We start from the raw sequence: 23,513 nt of genomic DNA, 5'->3' as shown, positions 1-23,513 counted from the left end.
CCACCATGATCAAGTGGGTTTCATACCAGGGATGCAGAAATGGTTTAACATATGCAAGTCAATAAATGTGACACACCACATAAACAGAATTAAAAACAAAAATCACATGATCATCTCAATAGATGCAGAAAAAGCATTCAACAAAATCCAGCATCCCTTTATTATTAAAACTCTCAGCAAAATCGGCATGCAAACGACATACCTCACTGTAATAAAAGCCATCTGTGACAACCCCACAGCCAACATAATACCAAATGGGGAAAAGTTGAAAGCATCCCCTCTGAGAACGGGAACAAGACAAGGATGCCCACTCTGACCACTCTGCTTCAACATACTACTGAAGTCCTAGCCAGGGCAGTCAGACAAGAGAAAGTAATTTCCCATATTCTGAGAACGATTTGTCCTAAAGAATTCCGAAGTGAAGTGAGACATAGATCTGAAGTCACTGGAGCAGGGACTGAGACATGCTGGGAGGGGATTGTGGAGCAACCTCAGGGCTGAGGCTATGAGCTGTCTGAACCCTGCACCTGGGCTCCTGGGCTGTCCAGGCCCTCAACCGCAAACCAGCGAGGGGCTCAGCGTGGCAGCTAGCACCATGCTGGAAGAGCCTGAGTGGGGCCCCAGGAGTGGACTTTCCATCATATGAGCTTCCCGAGCCATCTGCCTGTCCCTCACCCACCTTGGCTGGTGTTTCCTATGCAGAGCACACAGTGAGTGTGTCTGAGAGGTGGTTGGGTGCACTCTGTTGCACAGCACGATGGTCGCAGAACACCGTGACTCTCCACTGGCTTCACCGTAGAGGGGATGATGGGCAGATTTTCATCATTTTACTGTAGGACAAATGAGGCCTCCCTCATTTATAGCAGTAGCAAAAACAAAATGCAGAAATCTTCCTAGTAAAAGACTGAAGAAATAATTTGATTTTTTACTCTTGCCATTATTATGTAGTAACCTAAATAACTGCATATTTTACAGAAAATCCCCTTCTATTAATCATCTGATCCTAAGTGTTAAGAGTAACATGTGGTATTTGCACAGTTCATACCCATGGATTGCATTCTGGGACATCTGAATGCATTTAAAGCACAGGTGTCTATTGAAAATATACGTAGCAAAGAGATGAATTGGGATAAGAGATGGTTAGAGAAGGATGTATCATCTTTAAGTTGCAAGCCTATTTCAAAAGGTACCTGGGATTTGTTGTAGTCCATTATGGTGGGATGCCAGACACAGAGACCACTTCTTTGAAAGAAGAGTTTATTACTCACAGTTTCCAAGAGGAAGGGCTGTGCTACCCAGGCAAGACCACACAGAGAAGCTCGGAGGGATCTAGGGCAGCAGTCCCCAACCATATTAGCACCAGGGACCAGTTTTGTGGAAGACAGTTTTTCCATGAACTGAGGGAGGGTGCAGGTCAGGGATGGTTTCAGATGAAACTGATCCACCTCAGATCATCAGGCATTAGATTCTCATAAGGAGCATGCCACCTAGATCCTTTGCATGCACAGTTCACAACAGGAATCGCACTCCTATGAGAATATAATGCCGCTGCTGATCTGACAGGAGGCGGAACTCAGGCAGTAATGCTCACCCACAGCTTGCCTGTTGCTGTGAGACCCAGTTCCGAACGGGTCAAGGACCGGGACTGGTCTGTGGCCCAGGGCTTGGGGACCCCTGACCTATGGGACAGCATGGGCCAGATCCTTTATTGTGTTTTTTGTGGGGAATAATGTGCAGGCATGTTTGAGCCAGGTTAGAATTGGCTGGTTTGATCTGTTGGCTGTAGGAGTAGCCCCCAGTTGTCTAGTACCTTACCTGGCCCTGGGATGATTTAGGGCAGGGGAAATAGTGGCTTAGTTGTGAGAGTTAAATGAAGGTCGTGGTTGGAGGTGTGAGCTGTGGATCGGTTGGTCTGCATAGGAAGACTGGGCTTGCAAGAGAGTTGCTTACTAGCTGAAGGAATCAGCTAGCCCTGGGAGGGGCAGTCTCTCCAGGATTAGTAGACCCCAAGATGTCAACGCATCTTAAAATGCAGAAAGTAAAAAGCATTATACAAAACCTTCTTGACACCTTTAAAATCCAGTTGAATTAACCCAGGTGACACTTTTGCCTCCCACTTTTTTATTTTTACATCCATCCACTCATTTCAGAGTCAGTTGTGAGCAGCCACCACATGCCAGGGAGTAGTTTGTGCTCTGATGGGGTGACAGCTGAGTAGAGTGACCCTGCAGGGGTACCAGGGCACAGAGAGGCTCATGGGGAGAGGGAAACTCAGTCGCCGAGAGCAGAGGAAGATACTCAGGCTGAGTCTTGGAAGAAGCCCACCTTTTCCCTGTGTGAGACCCGCAATTCCAGGCAGAGGAACCAGAATCAAACGCAACTTTCTTTTTTGCTTCCACCATCCCAGAAAGGTCTCCTCATGACCGTGGTCCTTCTCTCTCTGTGAGAAACTGAGGCAGGCCTTGAGGTCCACTCAGTCATAAGCAACAGACTCTATCCCAGACTATTTGTGTTTTTTTAATTTGTTTTTGTTTTTGTTTTGAGACGGAGTCTGTCTCTTTTGCCCAGGCTGGAGTGCAGTGGGGTGATCTCAGCCCACAGCAACCTCTGACTCCCGGGTTGAAGTGATTTCCCTGCCTCAGCCTCCCAAGTAGCTGGGATTACAGGTGCCCACCACCACGCCCGGCTAATTTTTGTATTTTTAGTAGAGATGGGGTTTCACTATGTTAGCCAGGCTGGTCTCCAACTCCTGACCTCAGGCAATCTGCCCACCTTGGCCTCCCAAAGTGCTGAGATTGCAGGCGTGAGCCACCATGACCAGACAGGTTTGTATATTTTTAAAAAATTCATCATCTGTATTAGCTCAGACATAGCCAGAGAAGAAAGCACACATTTTAAGTATGGAACCCAATGACTCTTGGCAGGTGAACAAACCTATGGAACAGACACTTAGATCAGAAGTAAAACATCTCCAGCTTCCCGGGAGCCTCGCCCTTCCTTCTCCCAGTCACTCACAGCACATTCTTCATGGGCACCTGCTATCCTAACTTCTAATGTCATGAAAGAATTCTTACTAGCTTTCAGCTTTATAAATAGAATCATATGTAATTGACCCTTTTGTTTCTAGCTTTTTTCATTCAACATGTCAGTTAGATTCACTCATCTTATTGCAAGTCGCTCTGGTTTCCTGTTTTCCATCGTGTGAGTACATCACAGTGTGTTTCCCCCACTCTCCTCCCAGCATGAGGCTATTGTGGATGCACAGTCGTCACTATTCTCGTGTATTGCTTCGGATGAACATCCATCTGTTGGTTACACCAGAGTGAGGTCTGGGTTATGGGGTACACCTATAGGTATGTAGGTATAGGTATGTTTAGCTTTGGTAGATACTGCCAAACTGTTTTCCGAAGTTGTCCCTATTAATTTTCACTCGCACCAGGGGTGTATGTGAGTTCTGTCTACTGAGGAATCTGACATCTGTGGTATGCTGGCGCCTCCCTCAAACCTCAGCTGTCACTTCATGCAGAAGCACAGAGAATTGCTTCCCCTGACACTGGACAGAGGCTTGAGAGCACTCTGAGGCCGCCCTATTCGCCAGCATTTCTAGATCATTTCAAAGCAGATGACACATGTTTAAGGAGTCAACTAATTCCCTCTTAGTAAGCATCGACATTTTACAATGTCTTTATGTATTTAGTCGGAAGCATTTTATTTTCCCTTATTTTTGGCCCTGTCTACTTATAGGTAGGGCAGGGTTGGCAAGTAGGTTTCACGTTGTGCGCCAGCTTCCTCTGCCTGGCATTAAGTGCCCAGAACAGTGTGTTGAGTAGGATTCTGATGCTGTTATCTGGACTCGGGGTAGGGGAAGGAGAGGGTGAAAGCAAACGTGGGAAATGGTGGGATGTGTGCTCTGTGTTTGCCATCCCTGCTGTAGGGAACACAAAAGGGAGTCTCAGTTCTCAGAAATCCTGGCATTTGTAGGCCCCCAGGGGAGAGCCAGACTAGAAGGGGCCAGTGTGGGGGTTTGTGTCCCTATCTTGGCAGGGAAGGTGGGGTGACCCCCACTGAGGACTGCATTCCCAACCTAGTGGGGAGGCTGGGGGAGATCCCTCAGTGACACGCCAGTCCACATGCTTCCACACCCACTGTGCAGAAAAGGGAAACCCCCCAACTGATGGGCTGGCTTTGTCCCCAGGCCTGGCAGGGACTGGATTCAGCACCTCTCTGGAAACAAACAGGTGCCCAGTCCCTGGTGCTCTGGAGTAAGGAGGGGAGAGGTGAAGTCAGCTGGACTTCCTGGGTCAAGTGGGGACTTGGAGAACTTTTCTGTCTTATCAGAGGATTATAAAACACACCAATCAGCACCCTGTAGCTAGGTTTGTAAAATGCACCAATCAGAGCTATTTAAAACGCACCAAATCAGCAGCACTCAGTAAAATGCACCAATCAACAGGATTCTCAAAGTAGCCAATCGTGAGAAGGATTGAGAAAAGGGCATTCTGATAGGACAGAAAGGGAACATGGGCGGGGACAAATAAGGGAATAAAAGCTGGCCACCCCCAGCCACCAGCAGCAACTGTTCTTGCTCCCTGTGAAAGCTTTGCGGTTTCGCACTTGGCAATAAAACTTGCTGCTACTCACTATTTGGGTCTGTGCCATCTTTAAGAGTTGTAACACTCACCGGGAAGATCTGCGGCTTCATTCTTTAAGTCAACGTGACCACGAACCCACCAGCAGGAACCAACTCTGGACACAACAGCGGTCCACATGCTTCCACGCCCATTGTGTAGCACAGGGGAAATCCCCCAGTGATGGGCCAGCTTTGTCCCCAGGCCTGGTGGGGACCGGATTCAGCACCTCTCCAGGAACAAACAGGTGCCCAGTCCCTGGTGCTCTGGAGTAAGGGAGAGCCGGAGGGGCCGGATGAGGACAGTGCTGCAGGAGCTGCTGGGCGAATGGATTTGAACCCCACGAGGGAAAGCGCTCCCTGTCATCCAACCCAGGGAGCACCTGTATGCTGACCCTGAGGTTACACTGGGGAGACGGCGGTGAAGGTAGTTTTAATTGATCTCAGACTTCTTATGTTGGTGACACACGTATGAATATAAAATGTTTAGGCAGAACACAGAAGGGATTAAAACCATCCAAACTAAATTAAGTTAGTAATCACATATGGTGGTAATTTCTTTTTCTGAAACACCTTTATTATGATATAATTCACATTTACTGTGATATAATTACACCCACTTAAGGTTTAAAATTCAGTGGTTTTTAGTATATTTACTGAATGTGCATCACCACAGTCAATTTTAGAGCATTTTCATCACCTCAAAAAGACATCCCATACCCTTTATGTCCCACCCCTGGATTGGCCCCTGTCCCCGACTGAGTCCGAGACAACTACTAAGCTGCTTTCTGTCCCTGTGGGTTTTCCTGCTCCGGACGTTGAATGGAATCATGTGGGGTACAATCTTTGGTATCTGGCCTCTTTCACTTAGCATAATGTCATCAGGGTCCACCCATGTTGCACTGTGATTACTAGAGATTTTGGGGCCTTACCAGTGCCTTTAACTGCCTTTAGCATCACCAGCATAAGGGCTTTTGCTGTGGTCTGAATATTTGTGTCCCCCACGAATTGCTGTGTTGAACTTCTAACCTCCAAGGTGATGGTATGAGGAGGTGGGGTCCTTGGGAGGTGATTATGTCATGCGGGTGGAGCCCGCACGAGTGGGTTAGCGCCTTTATAATAGAAGTTCCAGAAAACTCCCTCGCCTCTTCTGCCAGGTGAGGACACAGTGACCCATCTGTGAACCAGGACGTCACCATACACCAAATCTCCTGGTGTTTTAATCCTGGACTTCCCAGCCTCCGGAACTCTGAGAAATAAATGTCTACTCTCTATAAGCCACCCCGTCTGAGGTATTTGTTGTGGTAGTCCAGAGTAAGGCAGTTACGTCGTCCTGTGTCATTGGGGCTGGTGTTGTGGGGACCCTCTCCCACCACCAGCAGGGATGCTGCAGGACAGTGGCATTGCTCAGAAAGCAGGACGAGGACAGAGTGAGGCAAGTGAGATGCTTACCTCTGCAGCAGGACTTAAGGTGGCTCATTCTTGAGATAAAGGAAGCAAAAATTATTGGATTAGGGAGGAATCATCAGGTTACTGAGAGTTTTTGTCAAAGTGATGGAAACCTAAGAGTCTTCAAAAAGTTGAGTTGACTTCTGTTCATCACAGAACACAATCAGCAGAGATAAGAGGCTCCATGGGTGAAAATACTTACCAATCATATATTTGATAAGGGGTTAATATCCAGAATGTATAAATAACTCCTGCCGCTCAACAAGAACACAGACAACCCAGTTTAAAAACAGGCAAAGGACTTGAATAGATATTTCTCCAAAGAATATATACAAGTGGCCAGTGAGCACATGGAAAGGTACACAACATCACTAATGGTTAGGAAATGCAAATGGAAACCACAATGAGATACCACCTGACACCCACTGCAATGACTATGATTTTTTGAAAACCCAGAAAATAAGTGTTGGTGAGGATGTAGAGAAGCTGGAAGCCTTGTACACGCTTGGTGGAACATAAAACGGTACGAATTCTGTGGAAAACATTATGACATTTTCTGAAAACATTAAATAGAACTGCCACATGATCCAGCAATTCCACTTCTGGGAATTTACCCAAAGAATTGAAAGCAGGGACTCAAATAGATACTTTGCACACCCATGTTCATGGCAGCATTATTCACAGCAGCCAAGAGCTGAAGACAACCCAGGTGTCCATCTACAGATGAGTGGATCAAGAAAATATGGTAGATGCATCTGATAGAACATTCTTCAGCCCTAAAAAGGAAGGAAATCCCCGACATGTGCTACAATGGATGAACTTTAAAGACATGCTGAGTGAAATGCGCCAGCCACAAAAGGACAAATACTGCCTGATTCCACTTGCGGGAGATACCTGGAGTAGTGAATCCACAGAGGGAGAAAGTAGAATGGGGATTGTTGGGGGCCAGTGGGAGAGAGAATGGGGGTTTGTTTATTGGGGACAGAGTTTCAGTTTGGAAAGATGAAAATGTTGTGGAGGTGGATGGTGGTGATGGGATGATGGTAGCGCAACGAGGTGAATGTGTTTCATGCCACTGAACTGTATGCCGACAAATGGTGAAGATGGTAAATTTTATGTTGTGTGTATTTTACCACAATTTAAAAATTACGGTCTAGTTTTCGTAGCTTTGTTTGAACCTTTGGGGAAAAAAAATTACGGTCTGGTTTATACAAATCTATTCTTTAATGAAAATAATAACAACACCAATAACACCGGCAAATAACGTTGGCACTTTGCATTTTTACCTTTCTGATCTCATTTGATCCTCACTGGGGCCCGGGAACCTGAAGCCCAGAGAGGTCACATGGCTTGTCCTGGGTCACTCCATGGCAGTTAGGACTGTGAGTAGTCTGACTCTGTCGCTCGTGCTGTGCCTCTTTCCTCCTCGAAACAGACTCCTCACATCCAAGGATACTGGCCTTGCTGTGCCCACTGTGAGTTCTTGGGCTTGACGCATGCCAGCCTCATCCCAGCCCTCTGCCCTGCTCTGCCTGTAGGCTCAGCCTTCCCACACTGCCTTACCTTTGAGAATATCTGAAGGTCACATACCCATCCCATTTGTACTTCTGTAAGAGAATCATGGGGGCATCCCCCTCTTTCTGTTGCATAAGCCCTTTCTACTCCCAGACAGGCTGATAGACCGTAAATAAAGGGGGCAGGCTAGCTGTTAAGTGCCCCAAAGAGATTTGTGAAAAATTACGGTGGCCTCATTTGCAAAGCTCTGCGGTGTCGTTCCCAATGACCCGAACACTGAGGGGTACTCCTGAAATAAATCTGTCAGCCACTTGCACACCCAGATGTCGAGGTCAGAGAACTAATCAGGAGGTTTTCAGAATTTTTCTAAGAATTAATCACAAACTCAGTGAAATAACTGATGGAAAAGATTGATTTGGATGTCTATTCCCTGGGGTCATTGAAGGGTTATTTTATTTGATAAATCGTGCTTTCCAGCCAAGCTGATCCTCCCTCCCTTTCCCTGGATGATCCGTCAGACTGAGGAAAATGTCTTGCTGTTTATGATAGCTCCTTCAATCTGACTGCCTAGCCTAGAGATGTGATCCTCTGAAATAATTCCTTGCATGTTTTTGAGATGCGGGAGAGTGAACTGTTTCGGGAGAGCTGGACTCCTGTCCAGTTAATCACAGCAAAGGGAAGCAGTTGAAGCCAAAGAAGATATAGATCAAAGGGTACAAAATTTCAGTTAGATTGGAGTAAGTTTTAGTGATCTGTTTCACAGGATGGTGACTATAATAAATAAATAATGCATCGTATATTTCAAAATTGCTTAAGAGTAGATTTTAAATGTTTTCACCACAAAAAAGATAAATATGTCGGCCAAAAAGCATATGAAAAACTCATCATCACTGGTCATTAGACAAATGCAAATCAAAACCACAATGAGATACCATCTCACACTAGTTAGAATGGCAATTATGAAAAAGGCAGGAAACAACAGATGCTGGTGAGGCTGTGGAGAAATAGGAACAGTTTTTGTTGTTGTTGTTGTTGTTGTTGTTGTTATTTTGAGATGGAGTCTTGCTCTGTCACCCAGGCTGGAGTGCAGTGGCGTGATCTCGGCTCACTGCAAGCTCCGCTTCCTGGGTTCGTACCATTCTCCTGCCTCAGCCTCCTGAGTTGCTGGGACTACAGGCGCCCGCTACCACGCCTGGCTAATTTTTTTGTATTTTAGTAGAGACGGGGTTTCACCATGTTAGCCAGGATGGTCTCGATCTCCTGTCCTCGTGATCCACCTGCCTCGGCCTCCCAAAGTACTGGGATTACAGGCGTGAGCTACCCTGCTCGGCCCTGGGAATGGTTTTACACTGTTGCTGGGAGTGTAAATTAGTTCAACCATTGTGGAAGACAGTGTGGCAATTCCTCAAGGATCTAGAACCAGCAATACCATTTGACCCAGCAATCCCATTACTGGGCATATACCCAAAGGGTTGTAAATAATTCTACCACAAAGACACGTGCACATATATGTTTATTGCAGCACTATTTACAATAGTAAAGACTTGGAACCAACCCAAATGCCCGTCAATGATAGACTGGATAAAGAAAATGTAGCACATATACCCCATGGAATACTATGCAGCCATAAAAGAGAATGAGCTCATGCCTTTTGCAGGGACATGGATGAAGCTGGAAGCCATCATTCTCAGCAAACTAACACAGGAACAGAAAACCAAACACTGCATGTTCTCACTCATAAGTAGGAGTAGAACAGTGAGGACACGTGGACACAGGGAGGGGAACATCACACACCAGGACCTGTCAGGGGGTGGGGGCAAGGGGAGGGAGAACATTAGGATAAATACCTAATGCATGTGGGACTTAAAACCTAGATGACGGGCTGACGAGTGCAGCAGACCACTATGGTACATATATACCTGTGTAACAAACCTGCACATTCTGCACCTGTATCCCAGAACTTAAAGTAAAATAAAAATGTTTTAAAAAATGTGAGGTGATTTGTGAATTAGCTTGATTCAATCATTCTGCAATGTAAACATTACTAAGACATCACACTGTACCCCATAAATATGTAGTATAGAATTATTTCTCAATTAAAAGTAAAATTAAAACAGAAACTAGATAAAGAGCAGCATAATCAACCCAAAGCAAGTAGGTGGCAGGAAATCATAAATGAAAGAGAAGAAATCAATGAAATAGACAACAGAAAACCAATGGAGAAAAAACAATGAAAAAGGAGCTGATACTTTGACAACATCAACAACATTGACAAAACTCTACCAAGAAAAAAAGTTAGAAGACACAAATTCCCAATATCTGGGAAGAAACCGGTATATAACTACAGACCCAGCGGACATCAAAAGGATGATAAGGGAATAATAGGAACAGCTTTACACAAATGAACTTCACAACTTAGATGAAATAGATAAATTTCTTGGAAAACACAAACTAACATAATTCATACAATATGAAATAGAGAATTTGAATAGCCCTATAATTATTAAGGAAATTGAATTTATAATTCTAAAACTTCCAAAAACAAAATCTCCAGGTCCAGATGGGTTCACTGGAGAATTCTGTTAAGCATTTATAGAATTAATACCATTTCTAAACAATTTCTCTGAGAAAATAGAAGGAACACTTCCAGATTGATTTTTGTGAAGGTAATATTGCCATGCTACCAAAAACCAGACAAAGACAGTATAGAAAAATAAAACTACAGACCAATATCCCTTATTAATGTAATGGAAATACAAAAATCCTTAACAAAATAATAACGAATAAAATTCAACATGTCTGAAAGGAATTATACATCATTGCCAAGAGGGATTTATTCCAGGGATTCAAGGCTGGTTCGATATTCAAAAATCAGTCAATTTATTCTATTATATCAACAGGCTAAAGAAGAGAAACCACATGGTTATATCAATTGATGCAGAAAAAAGCATTTGGCAAAATCGCACACCTTTTCATAACTAAAAAGGAAACTTAGAAAAATAGGCATAGAGAACTTTCCAACGTGAAAAAGAGCATCTACAAAAGACCTACAGCCAACGCACTTAATGGAGACTGAATGCTTTTCCCCTAAGCTCAGGAACAAGACAAGCATGTTCATTCATACCATTTTTTTCAACATAGAACATAATGATGTAATTTCAAGCCAATGCAATATGGCAAGAAAATAAAATAAAAGGCATACAGATTAGAAAGGAAGAAATATAACTAACCCTGTTTGTGGATGACATGAGTATCTATGTAGAAAACTCAAAGAATCTTTAAAAAATAAATGGAACAAAACAAGCCTCTTAGAATTAATAAGTGAGTTCAGCAAGGTTGTAGGATACAAGATAAACATACAAAATTCAGTTGTATTTCGTGTGTATTAATAGTGAGCTGTATGGTAACAGTAATACTGCATATTAACAGTAAGCATATGGACACTGAAATTAAAAATCGCTTAAAAAGATACATAAGTGTAAATCTAACAAAATGTACACTGAAAACTACTTAACAATGATGAAATAAATAAATAAATTGGAAAATTCAATGTAGTAAATATGTCCATTTTCCCCCAGTTAATATGTGGGTTTAGGCCGGGCGCAGTGCCTCACGCCTGTAATCCCAGCACTTCAGGAAGCCAAGGTGGGCAGATCACCTGAGGTGAGGAGTTCAAGACCAGCCTGGCCAGCATGGTGAAACCCCATCCCTACTAAAAATCCAAAAAAAAAATAAAATTAGCTGGGTGTGGTGGGGGGCACCTGTAATCCCAGCTACTCAGGAGGCTGAGGCAGGAGAATTGCTTGAACCTGGAAGGCAGAAGTTTCAGTGAGCTGAGATCACACAATTACACTCCAGCCGGGACAACGAGAGCGAAAATTTCATCTCAAAAAAAAAGAAAAAAAAAAAAAATGTGGGTTTGATTCAATTCCTATCAAAATCCCAGCAACATTTTTTTTTTGTAGAAAATGACAGTCTTATTCTAAAATGTGTATGGAGACCAGGTGTGATGGCTCATGACTGTACACCCAGCACTGAAGGCTGAGGTGGGAGGATCACTTGAGGCCAGGAATTCAAGACCAGCCTGGCCAACATGTCAAAACCTTGTCTCTACTAAAAATACAAAAATTAGCCAGGCATGGTGGCGTGCACCTGTAATCCCAGCTATCTGGGAGGATGAGCCATGAGAATCGCTTGAACCTGGGAAGCGGAGGTTGCAGTGAGCCAAGATCATGCCACTGCGCTCCAGCCTGGGTGACAGAGCAAGACCTGTCTCAAAAAAAAAAAAAAAAAAAAAGTGTATGGAAAGAGAAATAATTTTGAAAAATAAGAATTAAATGGGAGGAATCAATTTTTTTATTTCCAGACTTAAAGCCACAATAATCAAGACTTGGTGATTGGTGGAAAGATAGATCAATGGAATAAAGAGAGAATCCAGATATAGACACAGAAATATGCCCGACTAATTTTTGACAAAAGTCAAAAGGAATTCAGCGAAGAAAAGATAGCTTTTTCAACAAATGTTGGAACAATTGGACATCTATAGGCAAAAATAACCTCATCCCAATTCTCATATCTTACACTAAAAGTGACTGAAAATATGGTCATGCAATCAAATGTAAAATTAAAATTATAAAACATTTAGAAAAAACATAGGAGAAAGATATAGGACTAGGCAGAGTTCTTAGATCAACACCAAAAGTGTAGGAGCAAAAATACATGAATTGGACTTCATCAAAATTTAAAATTTTACTCTATGAATGATCCTTTTGAGGGGATAAAAAGATGAACTATAGACTGTGAGAAAATACTTGCAAGCCACATAGGTAACAAAACCATGGACTATATATGATTTGTCTTTTATGTTGAGTTAAAATTGTTTTATTTTATTATTTGTTTAGTGTCTCTGTTCTAATTTACTCTCAAACTTCCCAGGAGAACTGAAAATCTCTTCTGAATACAGTCCTACCCGTCAAGCTTCCTGTCAGCTTCATTTTCTTAGAGACGTTTCCGTTGAGCCTCTGTTTCCTGCTTCAGTCTGGACAAGTCAGCCTATAGGCAGTCTATGTATTTACCATGCGAGGACATCCTTTTCCCATTTTCTTAGAACTTCCTCTTTCTCTTTTCTGTGTTAGATCCCATCTTCTCTTTTTTCCTTGGCTTACTCCCTCATTTCAGGGAAGAAGTACCTCTTCCGGTACTTTCTTGGCTAAAATTAAAAAGACTAAAACAAGCCCAAGCCAGGATGTGGAGTCATGGGAACCCTCGAACGGTGTTGGTGAGTGTGTAAATGGGAACAGCCACTTTGGAAAGTGACTTTGTATTCTCTGCTAAAGCTGCAAATTCCCAGGGACCCAGCAGCTCTGATCAATAGATATTTTGTACCCAAAAGAAATATGCAGATGTATGTACCAGCAGACCAGTACAGAATATCAAAGCAGCATTAATCTTACTGCAAAAAGAATTAGCAACAATCCAAATGTCCATTGGCAAGAGAATAGATATATAAATGGCAGCATATTCACGCAATGTAATATACAGCAGTGAACATGATCAACTATATTTATATGCAGTAAGGTAGATGAATCTTATAATTTTGAATGAAAGAAGCCAAATACTAAAATATTATATGATTCTGTTTATATCAAGTTAGAAAACCAGGTGAAACTAAACTATAGTGGTAAATGTATCAAGGTGGAAGCCTAGAAGTGATTATTTAAAAAGCAAGGAATGTGGTGAGCAGCGAGGGGGAGGAATGATAGGGAATGAGGCATGGAAGGCCTTCTAGGAACGTAGCCATGGGCCCATGGGTGCTTGCTTAATGATAAATCATTGAACTGAATCTGTTTGCTTTGTGCACTTTTTTTGTATGTGTGTTAGGTTTCACAATGTGAATGGTTAAGAAAATGAGCAAAGATGAAAACAAACCCACCTACCCCCAAATTAGATTAGCTACTGCATTATATTATTAGCTATTATATTAGCTACTATTATTATTAGCTATATTATTAGCTATTATATTAGCTACTGCATGGACAGAAATGTCTTCAGTCCAACATTAGCAAGCATTGGTGAGCATGTGGATTAGCCTGAATTCACGCCCTATTGGTGGGAGTATCATTTGTTTGAGTTATTTAACACGTGGTTTGATCTTACCTAGTAATGCTGTGTGTGGGTATACCATAGGCAGAACAGTTCTGTGGGCTTGCTCCATGGGTCTGCTCCTGGGGCTGGAGAGCTAGCAGCTCTCTGGAACCTGTTCTTTTCCTGCTGTATATTGGAAGTTCCAGGGAGAGGGTGCAGAAACACGAAGCCTGTTGAGGTCTTAAGTTCAGAACCTGCAAGCTATCACTTCTACCCATATTCTACTGCTGAAAGCCAGTCGCAAAGCCCACCTGACATGGGGCAGGGGGTGGCAGGGGGTGGCAGGGGCTAAGTCTTAAGCTTACCTGAGAAAGTGAAAGCTGACCTCCTCCGGTGAATATCAGCACATTTCTTGGCTCTGAGGATGCTGCATTACCCCTCCTCCAGTATTTAGGAGAGGCAGACACATTGATACCTGGAGGTTTTATAAGTATTCCCTCAGCCTCAGTAATACTTCATGCAATGAAAAATTATTTGTTACAGTTATAAATGGCCAATATTTGTCTGAAAAGTATTTGTACTTTGAGTTGGCTGCTGTAAACATATTATCTGTTGGAAAGTAGGGCACTTCTTAGTCTAAGGAAAATAACTTGTTTCATGTTCAGTGTTATTTTGAATAAAATTGCATAGATTTTACTGATTTTTTTTGTTTGAGATATAGTCTCGCTCTGTCACCCAGGCTGGAGTACAGTGGCACGATCTCAGCTTACTGCAACCTTCACCTCCTGGGTTCAAGCAATTCTCCTGCCTCAGCCTCCTGAGTAGCTGGGATTACAGGTGCCCATCACCATGCCTGACTAGTTTTTGTATTTTTAGTAGAGACGGGGTTGCACTGTGTTGATCAGACTGGTCTTGAACTCCTGACCTCGTGATCTGGCTGCCTCAGCCTCCCAAACTGCTGGGATTACAGGCGTGAGCCACCGCACCTGGCCTCATCTTCTTTTTTAGTAGTTTTACATCTAGGACTTTATTATTTTTTAACTATGTATTTTTGAGACAGGGTCTCAATATGTTGCCTAGCCCGGCTGGTCTCAAACTTCTGGGCTCAAGCGATCCTCCTGCCCTGGCCTGCTGAGTTGCTGTGAATGCAGGTGGTATACCACCACACCTGGCTAGGACTTGACTTTTTTAAGCTGCTTTTCTCCTAGGCACTGGTAACTCTGTTCCCTTCCTTCTCACTGAGACTCTCATACTCTGTTTTCATCTAACACTGCTTTGTAAAATACTTGAAATGCATTGTTTTTTCTTTCCATGGTTTTCCATTTTCCAAGCCATTTTTATTCATTCAACATTTATTGAACACCTACAACTTAACTGCCATTGTCAATACTATGGTGATAAGATGCACCTGTAGCTGGATAAAGTCAGTCTTCAGTAGCAATGAGGCAGGAAAACCAGACAAGGCCTCAAGGGTGGCACTGGAGTTGGGTCTTGATGGATGAGCAGGAGTTTGATAGGCCATGAAGTGAGACAGGAAATTTCTGACTATGGAAGGAGAATGAGCCAAGGCACAGAGCTAGGTAACACATCTCAGTGCATACATCAGCCTGAGTGATTTTCAGTTTATTGACCTTTATCTCATTTTGCAATCCACCTGCCATTTTCTCTAATGTATAGCTTAAGTTTCTTCAAATGTACTTTCGCTTTTTTATACATAGCTTTTTTAAATAGGAATTTGAAGTCCTCCTAATGGCCTGGGTCAATAGAAATTGTTTTTGCTTTACTACTTAAACGCACCAAAATAGGCTCTTTTGAACTGAGCCATTTTCCTGTGTTCTGAATTGTGTCACTCACGCGTACCCTCAGGGGCCGAATGCCTGTTAACGGTGAGGTCTGTCTGTGTTCCTCTGTCTAGATTAAGTTTGACAGTGTGGAGGTGTGTGTCTGCTGTGAGCTGCAGCACCAGTCGTCCGGCTGCAGCAACCTCGGGGAGACGCTGAAGCTGAACCCGCTGCAGGAGAACTGCAACGCTGTGAGGCTGACCTTGAAGGTGACCCCGCGGGGCGCTGCTTGTGCATGCATTTCATCCCATGCCTTACAGACAGTTTAGGAAGCCTTGTTAACATATAGATTCCTTTAAGCTCTTAACTTCCTGGGGTAGGTTCAGTGCAAGAGGGAGTATCTTTCCAGAGAACATTTGAAAGGATTACAGATTTTGAGTTTGAAGGTGTTGCTTTCCGGATCTCGCTTTGCATTTTTGCCATTTCATTGTCCTACCTCTGACATGTGCAAAGTCGGAGGCAAATGATTGAAAGAGGTCTTTACAAATGCTGATGGGAGGCATTCTACGGCTTTTCTGACATTTTTGGCTGTTACACCATCAGCGAACAAATAGGGATTTATTTTGCTTTTTAAAAGATTTTTGGAGGAAAAAAAAATCAGACAATCTCCCGTACAGTCTGTTCTCATGTGTAGCATCTGATCTTTTTAAAAAAGTGATTTGGAAAAATTGTTTATATTATTTTATTTTTTCTTCCAAGTGTTTTATTCTGAAAAGCAAAATTGGCTACTTAAAAATACATAAGAAGAGTGAACCCAATTCTTCTGTTTCCCCTGAATAAAACTGTGCCAAAACTTTTTAAAAAGATGTGGCACAGGCCGGGTGCAGTGGCTCACACCTGTAATCCCAGCACTTTGGGAGGCTGAGGCAGGCGGATCACTTGAGGTCAGGAGTTCGAGACCAGTCTGGCCAACATGGTGAAACCCCCCCCTCTACTAAATATACAAAAATTAGCCAGGTGTGATGGCTGGCGCCTGTAGCCCCAGCTACTTGGGAGGCTGACGCAGGAGAATCATTTGAACTTGGGAGGCAGAGGTTGCAGTGAGCCAAGATTGAGCCACTGCACTCCAGCCTGGTGATAGAACAAGACTTCGTCTCAAAAAAAAAAAAAAAAAAAAATGGATAAATAAGTATAAAAATATGTGGCACAGTCCAAGGAACTCTCAGTTGGTGGTAAAATTGTGTTTGCAGTATGGAGGGGGTTCTAGCGTGTGTGTAGGGAATGCAGTATGCAGGGGATGGGAAACTGCAGAGAGCCACCTTGGATCTGGGGAGACGAGGAAAGCGTTGACCTTGAGTGCCTGTGATTAGTCCTCCATGGGTGGTCACCAGCTGGTAGACAAGCAAAGATGTACAGAGAGAGAGGATGCAGCTCCTCTCTGTGGTAGGACTGCACCTGGCTCACAGCACCTGCCATGTTTTGCACGGAGGAATGGTCCAAGGTGAGTGGTCCCAGCAGCTCACCAGAGTGACAGATGCAGCGGGGTTGGAGGAAACCAGAACTGCAGCACTCCAGAGCCCATCCCATCACGGGACCGGGTATTTCATGATGCCCACATTACCTGCGCTCACATTTCTACCTCACTGCATCCTGGGGCCTGCCTGGGTCAGTGCCTGAGGTCTGCTGTGGCCTTTCACAGCCCTCCTGGGAGGGGACACGGGCAGCCCTTGCTCAGTCTGTGATCTCATTCTGACAACTGCTAAGTCTCTTCTTCAACCTGGAGATATCTTCTTGAGTATGAAGATGCATTTGGGCCTCATGTTACCTCCTGGTCCTCAGCTGGCTGGTCGGGGTGTTCAGTCTGCTCCTCTAAGGTCCGGGCATTCCCCTTGAAGGCCTTCACTCATGGGACATAGGACCCAGTTTTCATGACTCTCCTGCCCCTGCAGTGGTGACTGCGACTTGAAAGGTAATGCTGGTAAAAAAACAACACTGTCTCTAAGAATGCAGTCTCAGGTCTAGTGGGAGCTGGTGACCTTGCAGTCTCACTCTTATTCACCGTTCTGGTACATTGGTGAGAAAAGCCCTTGGTATGAGGTGGCATGGGTATTCAAATTGCCCGGGACACTGGTTACGAGTTGACAGCAAAAGAAAAACCACACCATTTTAAACTCCTTAATGAATTTGTGTACAAGGCCTATCTAGAGGTAGGAACTATCAAAACTGGTGGCAGGAGGCTCAAAGGAGGCAGGAGTTGTGATCAAGGTGCGAGGCCAACGGTCTGGAAGTGGCAGTAGTGGCTTAGGTGGTAGGTGAAGAGACAGCCTGCCCCTGTCCCCTACCTGAGGACCTGTGCAAGGAGCAATGGCCTTGGCAGGGAATGACTTTCATCTGAGATCAAAAGGACCAGGGACTATTGGAAGTGAGTATCTGTTTATTGCTGTCGTCCTGTCGTCCAACTTTGTTGCTTTTCAAAATTGTCTTGGCTATCATTTCCTTTGTAATTCCATATAAATTTTAGAATCCGCTTATTCATTTTCTACTAGAATCCTGCTGGGATTTTAATTGAGATTGCATGGAATTCACACATCACTTTGAAGAGACTGGATGTATTCATGATATAGTTCTTCATTTATTTAAGTCATACTTCATTTCTCCAGTGTATCTTTTCTTCATCAGCCTTGTGTAAATTTCAGTATATAGATCTTAACATATTTTGTAATAGTTATGCTTAAAGTACTCCACATTTATGGGTGCTATCCTAATGGTATTTTTTAATGGTCTCTTATTCACTGCTAGCATATAGAAATTTGATTTTTGTTACCAATCTTGTGTCCTGTGGTCTTGCTAAACTCACTTAGTTCTGGTAGCTGTTTTGCAGATTCTTTGGATTTTCTTATGTAGACAGTCATGTGCTATGCAAAGAGAGGCAATTTTACATCTTCCATTCTCCAGAAAAACAGAGCCAATAGGACAGATATGGATAGGTGAGAGGGAATTTGTTGAAAGAATTGCTCACATAACCATGGAGACTAAGAAGTCCTATGACAGCCCATCTGCAAGCTGGAGACCCTGGAAAGCTGGGGGTTTGGCTCAGTCTAAGTCCAAAGGCCTCAGAACCAGGGAAACCAATGGTGGAACTCTCAGTCCAAGGCCAAGAACCCGGGGGCAGGGGTCGCGCCAGTGTGAGTCCCAGGGTCCAAAGGCCAGAGAGCCTGGAGTTCTGATATCCAAGGGCAAGACAGGGTGGCTCAGCTCCAGAAGAGAAAAAGAAAATAATTCACTTTTCCTCTGCCTTTTTGTTCTATCCAGGCCCCCCGCCGATCAGATGGTGCCCCCCAGCATTGAGGGTGGGTCTTCCCCACTCAGTCCACAGACTCACACACCAGTCTCCTCTGGAAACACCCTCACAGACACACCTAGAAATAATGCTTTGCCAGTTCTCGAGTATCCTTCAGCCAGTCAAGTTGACACCTAAAACAAACCAGCACACATTGCCATCCGGTGCCTCTTACTTCTTTTCCCTGGTTTATTGCACTGACTAGACGGCCCTGTACAGTGTTAAATAGATGTGGTGAGAACAGATGTCCTTGTCTTGTTCCTGCTTTTGGGGATGAAGTATCATGTTAGCTCTAAGTTTTTCACAGATGTTTATTATCAGGTTGTAGAAGTGCCCTCCTAATCTTAGTTTGCTGTGAGTGGTTTTTTGTTTTTTGTTTTTACCACTAATGGCCATTGAATTTTATCAGTCTTTTACTGCATCTGCTTAGATGTTCCTGTACGTTATCTTCTTGAGTCCACTCAAATGGTGAATAACATTGACTTTTGAGTGGTAAGTCAGCCTTGCATTCCCAAGAGAAATCCCACTTGGTCATTTTTTCCTCTACTGTTTCCAGTCCACTGCTGACCCGGTCTATCAAAGGCATTCTTCATCTCTGTGCCTGTTTTTCATTCCTAGTATTTGCATTTGACTCCTCCTCATTGCTACCATCTCTCTGCTACCTTACCTCGGTGATCTTGCATCTTGCCTACCTTTTCCACTGGAGCTGGTGGTGTCTGACTGCATCCACCCTAGGTAAGTGCTCATGTCTCTCCTTGGAGACTCTGTCTTTTCCTTAGAATTTGCTGCCCTGTGACCTCAGCTGTCTAATGGGTTCAACTTAAGCTGGGAATTTGCAGAACTCAATGCCTTCTTGTTGTTGTAACAGTGGGGCAATGTTCTTTCCAGCTTTCTCTATCCTCAGCAGAATCTGGAATCATATTCTACATCATTGTTCCCCCTGGGTGCAGAATTCTTGAGGAAACTTTTTCCCGCTTAGGGGTTTATAGATGATATGTTATTCTCTTTTGCATTGAATATCTATACAGGGAAAAATCTTAAAGTCAGCCAAATGCTTTCTCTCCTTTAGGTATGTGATGGTCATTATGCTGTTTTGAAATATGTCTAGCTCTCCAATTTCCTTTTACGTGGTAGGATTGTACTTCCCTGTCCCCTCATGGTTGCTGGGGACCATGTAAGCAAAACTTATATGTACCATTTTCAAGTCAGAGTGTTTAAATGTGGTGTGAGGTCTTCCAGAGCTCTCTTTCCCACTGGCACAGTAATTGGCAGAGTAGAGGTGGTGGCAGCGCCATCGGCCTGGATCACTACAGTGAGCAGAGCCCCCTGCATCTTACCCACCCTGGAAATGTAGCATGAATGACTAACAAACTCTTTTGAGACAGAGTCTCAGTCTTTTGCCCAGGTTGAGTGCAGTGGCATAATCATGGCTCACTGCAGCCTCAACCTCCCGGACTTAAGAGATCTTCTCACCTTAGCCTCCCAAGTAGCTGGGACTGTAGGCATATGCCACCATGCCCAGCTAATTTTTTTATTGTTTGTAGAGACAGGATCTCACTGGCCCAGGCTGGTGTTGAACTCCTGGGCTCATGTGATCCTCCTGCCTTGACCTCCCAAAGTGTTGGGATTATGGGCATGAGCCACTGCCCCATCCCTGTTGGGTTTTTGTAAAACTTCTCGTCCTAGCTGTTTTCTGCAGCAGGCATTACCTTTTTCCTCTGCTTGCGATGTGATCTTGAGTCTTGGCAACTCCCTCCTCAGCTCCTTCTGTCTTTATCTTTTTTTCCCATGAGCCCTTGTGTCTTTGCTTTTATCTCTGAGATTGCAGCAGCCTTCTTCTCTCCTTGGTTACGGGTTGCACCCATGGATGTCTCTAGCTAGTTAATTACAGTGAATTTTTCAGTGTATTTTAGATCTTTTTCAGATCCCTTTTCTGAAGTTTATGGATACTTCAAAGCACTAAGGCAGATTCCTAACCCTTAAATTCTATCTCAAGCATGATGCTCTATTTAAATAGTTAGCGTAATTAAGATTTTGTACTTCTTTCCCATAATTATAGATACTTCTTCCTTTGAGAGTCATGTGCCACATTATCTAGTTTTCTCATAATTAGTGGTGCATTTTTAATATAATCCTTACTCTTGAAAAGTCATCCAAGCCAAGCTGTGCCTGATGACTTTCACTGCAGTGAAAGGATCTTCTGCAGGGACCCGGTGTTGCTTTATTAAAACTCTTGGGCAGCCAAACAAATCAGGGCCACTGGAAATGGAGCCACTCTGGGAAGAGGCTGCTCTACTCTTTTGCACAGATGTCCGTGAGAGCCCCTTCCTATCACCTGCAAAACGTTCTCGACGCTTAGCTAAAGAAGGAGCAAAGGAGAATGTTCCTTTGATTAGTTGCCCTTTTGCTTGCTCCTTTTTGGTTGGCAATTAAAGCAGGTCCATTGATCTTTTCCATAGTCTAATTTGAGGCTCTGTGTATCTGATTAGTAACACTCTATGTCTGAATTTTCCATATTAAATTATGGATTATCTATACTTAGTATGTAATGAACTCAATTTATGCGGGGGAAATCCTATATAATTGGCTTGGGAATCAAAGCACTTTGATTTTAGTTGTGTTTGAATTAACTGATACTGACTTAATGAGATTTATCCAACTGCTTGCTCCCTGTCAGGCCAGCCTCCCTCCTTCCTCCCCTCCCATACCTGGAAGGCTATACAGGCACAACCCATCCTCAGGGAAAAAAGCAGAAACCAACTTTCTTCATGGCCAAGGAGGAGTAAATTTGGCATCCAGAAGCGCATGCCGATGTTGCTCATCCCTCGGATTGTCTTTTGTTGGTTTTGTTGGTTTGGAGGCACCGAAACCCCTTGATCTTTGTTCTGCCCTTCCTGACTGGCCCTGCTCCTGGATTCTGTTTTTTGTTGTTGTTGTTGTTTGTTTGTTTTTTTTAGCAGAGCACCCCTGGGGGCCAACAAGGCTCTCTCTTGAGGATATTGATGGTTTCTTACCTCCTTCCGGGGGTGAGCGAAGAGCAGGGCAGAGGGCACACAGGGAACCTGGAATCCCACCACAGTGCACAGGAATTCACAGAACTGTACAGCCAGAGGGAGGGTGCATCGTGGTGTCCATTCACCAGTGGTGCGGTGTGAAGGCTGCAGCCCTGAGGGAGGCAGGTGGCTCCTCATGGGTCCCTGAGCAGGTCCTGGTGGAGGGCAGGGCCCCTCCGAGGGTCTCAGCGCTCCTGGACCCATGTCCCTGCTCCCTGATGACAGGGCCTGCCTCTGGGCATCTCATTATGAATAGTCAGGAAATAGGGTCTAAAAATTAGGATTTCAGTATCTGCTTTCTCAAAGCCTTTGACAGTGGTGGACAAGTGCTACTGAAAAAGCAAGGCTACAGACCCCCGTTCCTGCTGAAACAGTGTGTCGGCTTCTGTAACAAAGGATGACAGACTACATATGCTTAAACAATGAAAAGATGCTTAGGTAGATTGATGGCCATTTTTGCGAAGTCAAACCCAGCACAAGACTGTGACATATTTTTGGAACGGTATTCACAGAATTTTTTTAAGTCACAAAAATCAGAACTGTTAACTGGTTAAATGTGCTTCATAACATGCTGACACTGCATCTAGCCACCTTGAATGCGTTGCTATATTCAACAATGTCCTTATGGTTTTATCATAGTGACCTAATTCAAATCGGAGTTAAAGATCTTATTCTTGGCTGGGCGCGGTGGCTCAAGTCTGTAATCCCAGCACTTTGGGAGGCCGAGACGGGCGGATCACGAGGTCAGGAGATCAAGACCATCCTGGCTAACACGGTGAAACCCTGCCTCTACTAAAAAAATACAAAAGCTAGCCGGGCGAGGTGGCGGGTGCCTGTAGTCCCAGCTACTCGGGAGGCTGAGGCAGGAGAATGGCGTAAACCCGGGAGGCAGAGCTTGCAGTGAGTTGAGATCCAGCCACTGCACTCCAGCCTGGACCACAGAGCGAGACTCCATCTCAAAAAAAAAAAAAAAAAAAAAAGATCTTATTCTTCTTTTTTCATATACCTGGTTTCATTTACTGAGCCACAATAAACCAGATTACCCAGAGAAACCTTATCAATGGACAAGGAGATAAAAGTTTCCCAAGAAATCATTCAGTCACTGAGTTTATATGCCTTCTTATCTTTGTCTCTAAGGAAGTTAAAAAAAAAAAAAAAAAGGCCAATTTCCTAAAAAACCTAGAGACCTGAAAAATAAATTCATCCTTTAATCTTGAGTAAGTCCTACCCATGCTAAAGAAATAAAAATGATTTTGAGAATAAATGAATGGTCAATATTTTGTGATGAAACTTGCAGCACTGACTGGCTTGACGAAACACCACATGCACACATACCCCACACACACTACTCATAATCCCCCCCACACCACACATATGCACACACATACCCCACACACATACTCCCCCACATACACCACACACACCACATACATATCCCACACACTACATACCCCACACACACACCACACGTACCCCACACACATACCACACACATGCACACATATGCCACACACTACATACCCCACACACACCACACATGCGCACACATGCTCCTCACACATACCCCCCACATACACCACACACACCACACACATATCCCACACACTACATACCCCACACACACACCACACACATACCCCCCACACACTACATACCCCACACAC

General features: G+C 44.0%; 1 protein-coding gene across 1 annotated transcript in view; it reads left to right on the top strand.

Moving 5' to 3' along the window:
* Positions 1-23,513, top strand: part of FAM189A1 (family with sequence similarity 189 member A1) — a 438,026-nt gene that overhangs the window by 348,342 nt on the left and 66,171 nt on the right. Inside the window, exon 4 of the mRNA XM_026448040.1 lies at positions 15,591-15,725. Coding sequence (XP_026303825.1) covers positions 15,591-15,725 — 135 coding nt within the window. The remainder of the gene's footprint in view (positions 1-15,590; positions 15,726-23,513) is intronic.

The sequence above is a fragment of the Piliocolobus tephrosceles genome, chromosome 6, assembly GCF_002776525.5.
Source record: "Piliocolobus tephrosceles isolate RC106 chromosome 6, ASM277652v3, whole genome shotgun sequence".
Lineage (NCBI taxonomy): Eukaryota > Metazoa > Chordata > Mammalia > Primates > Cercopithecidae > Piliocolobus > Piliocolobus tephrosceles.
Note: the sequence above shows the minus strand (reverse complement) of the source record. Positions and strands in the feature narration are given on the sequence as shown.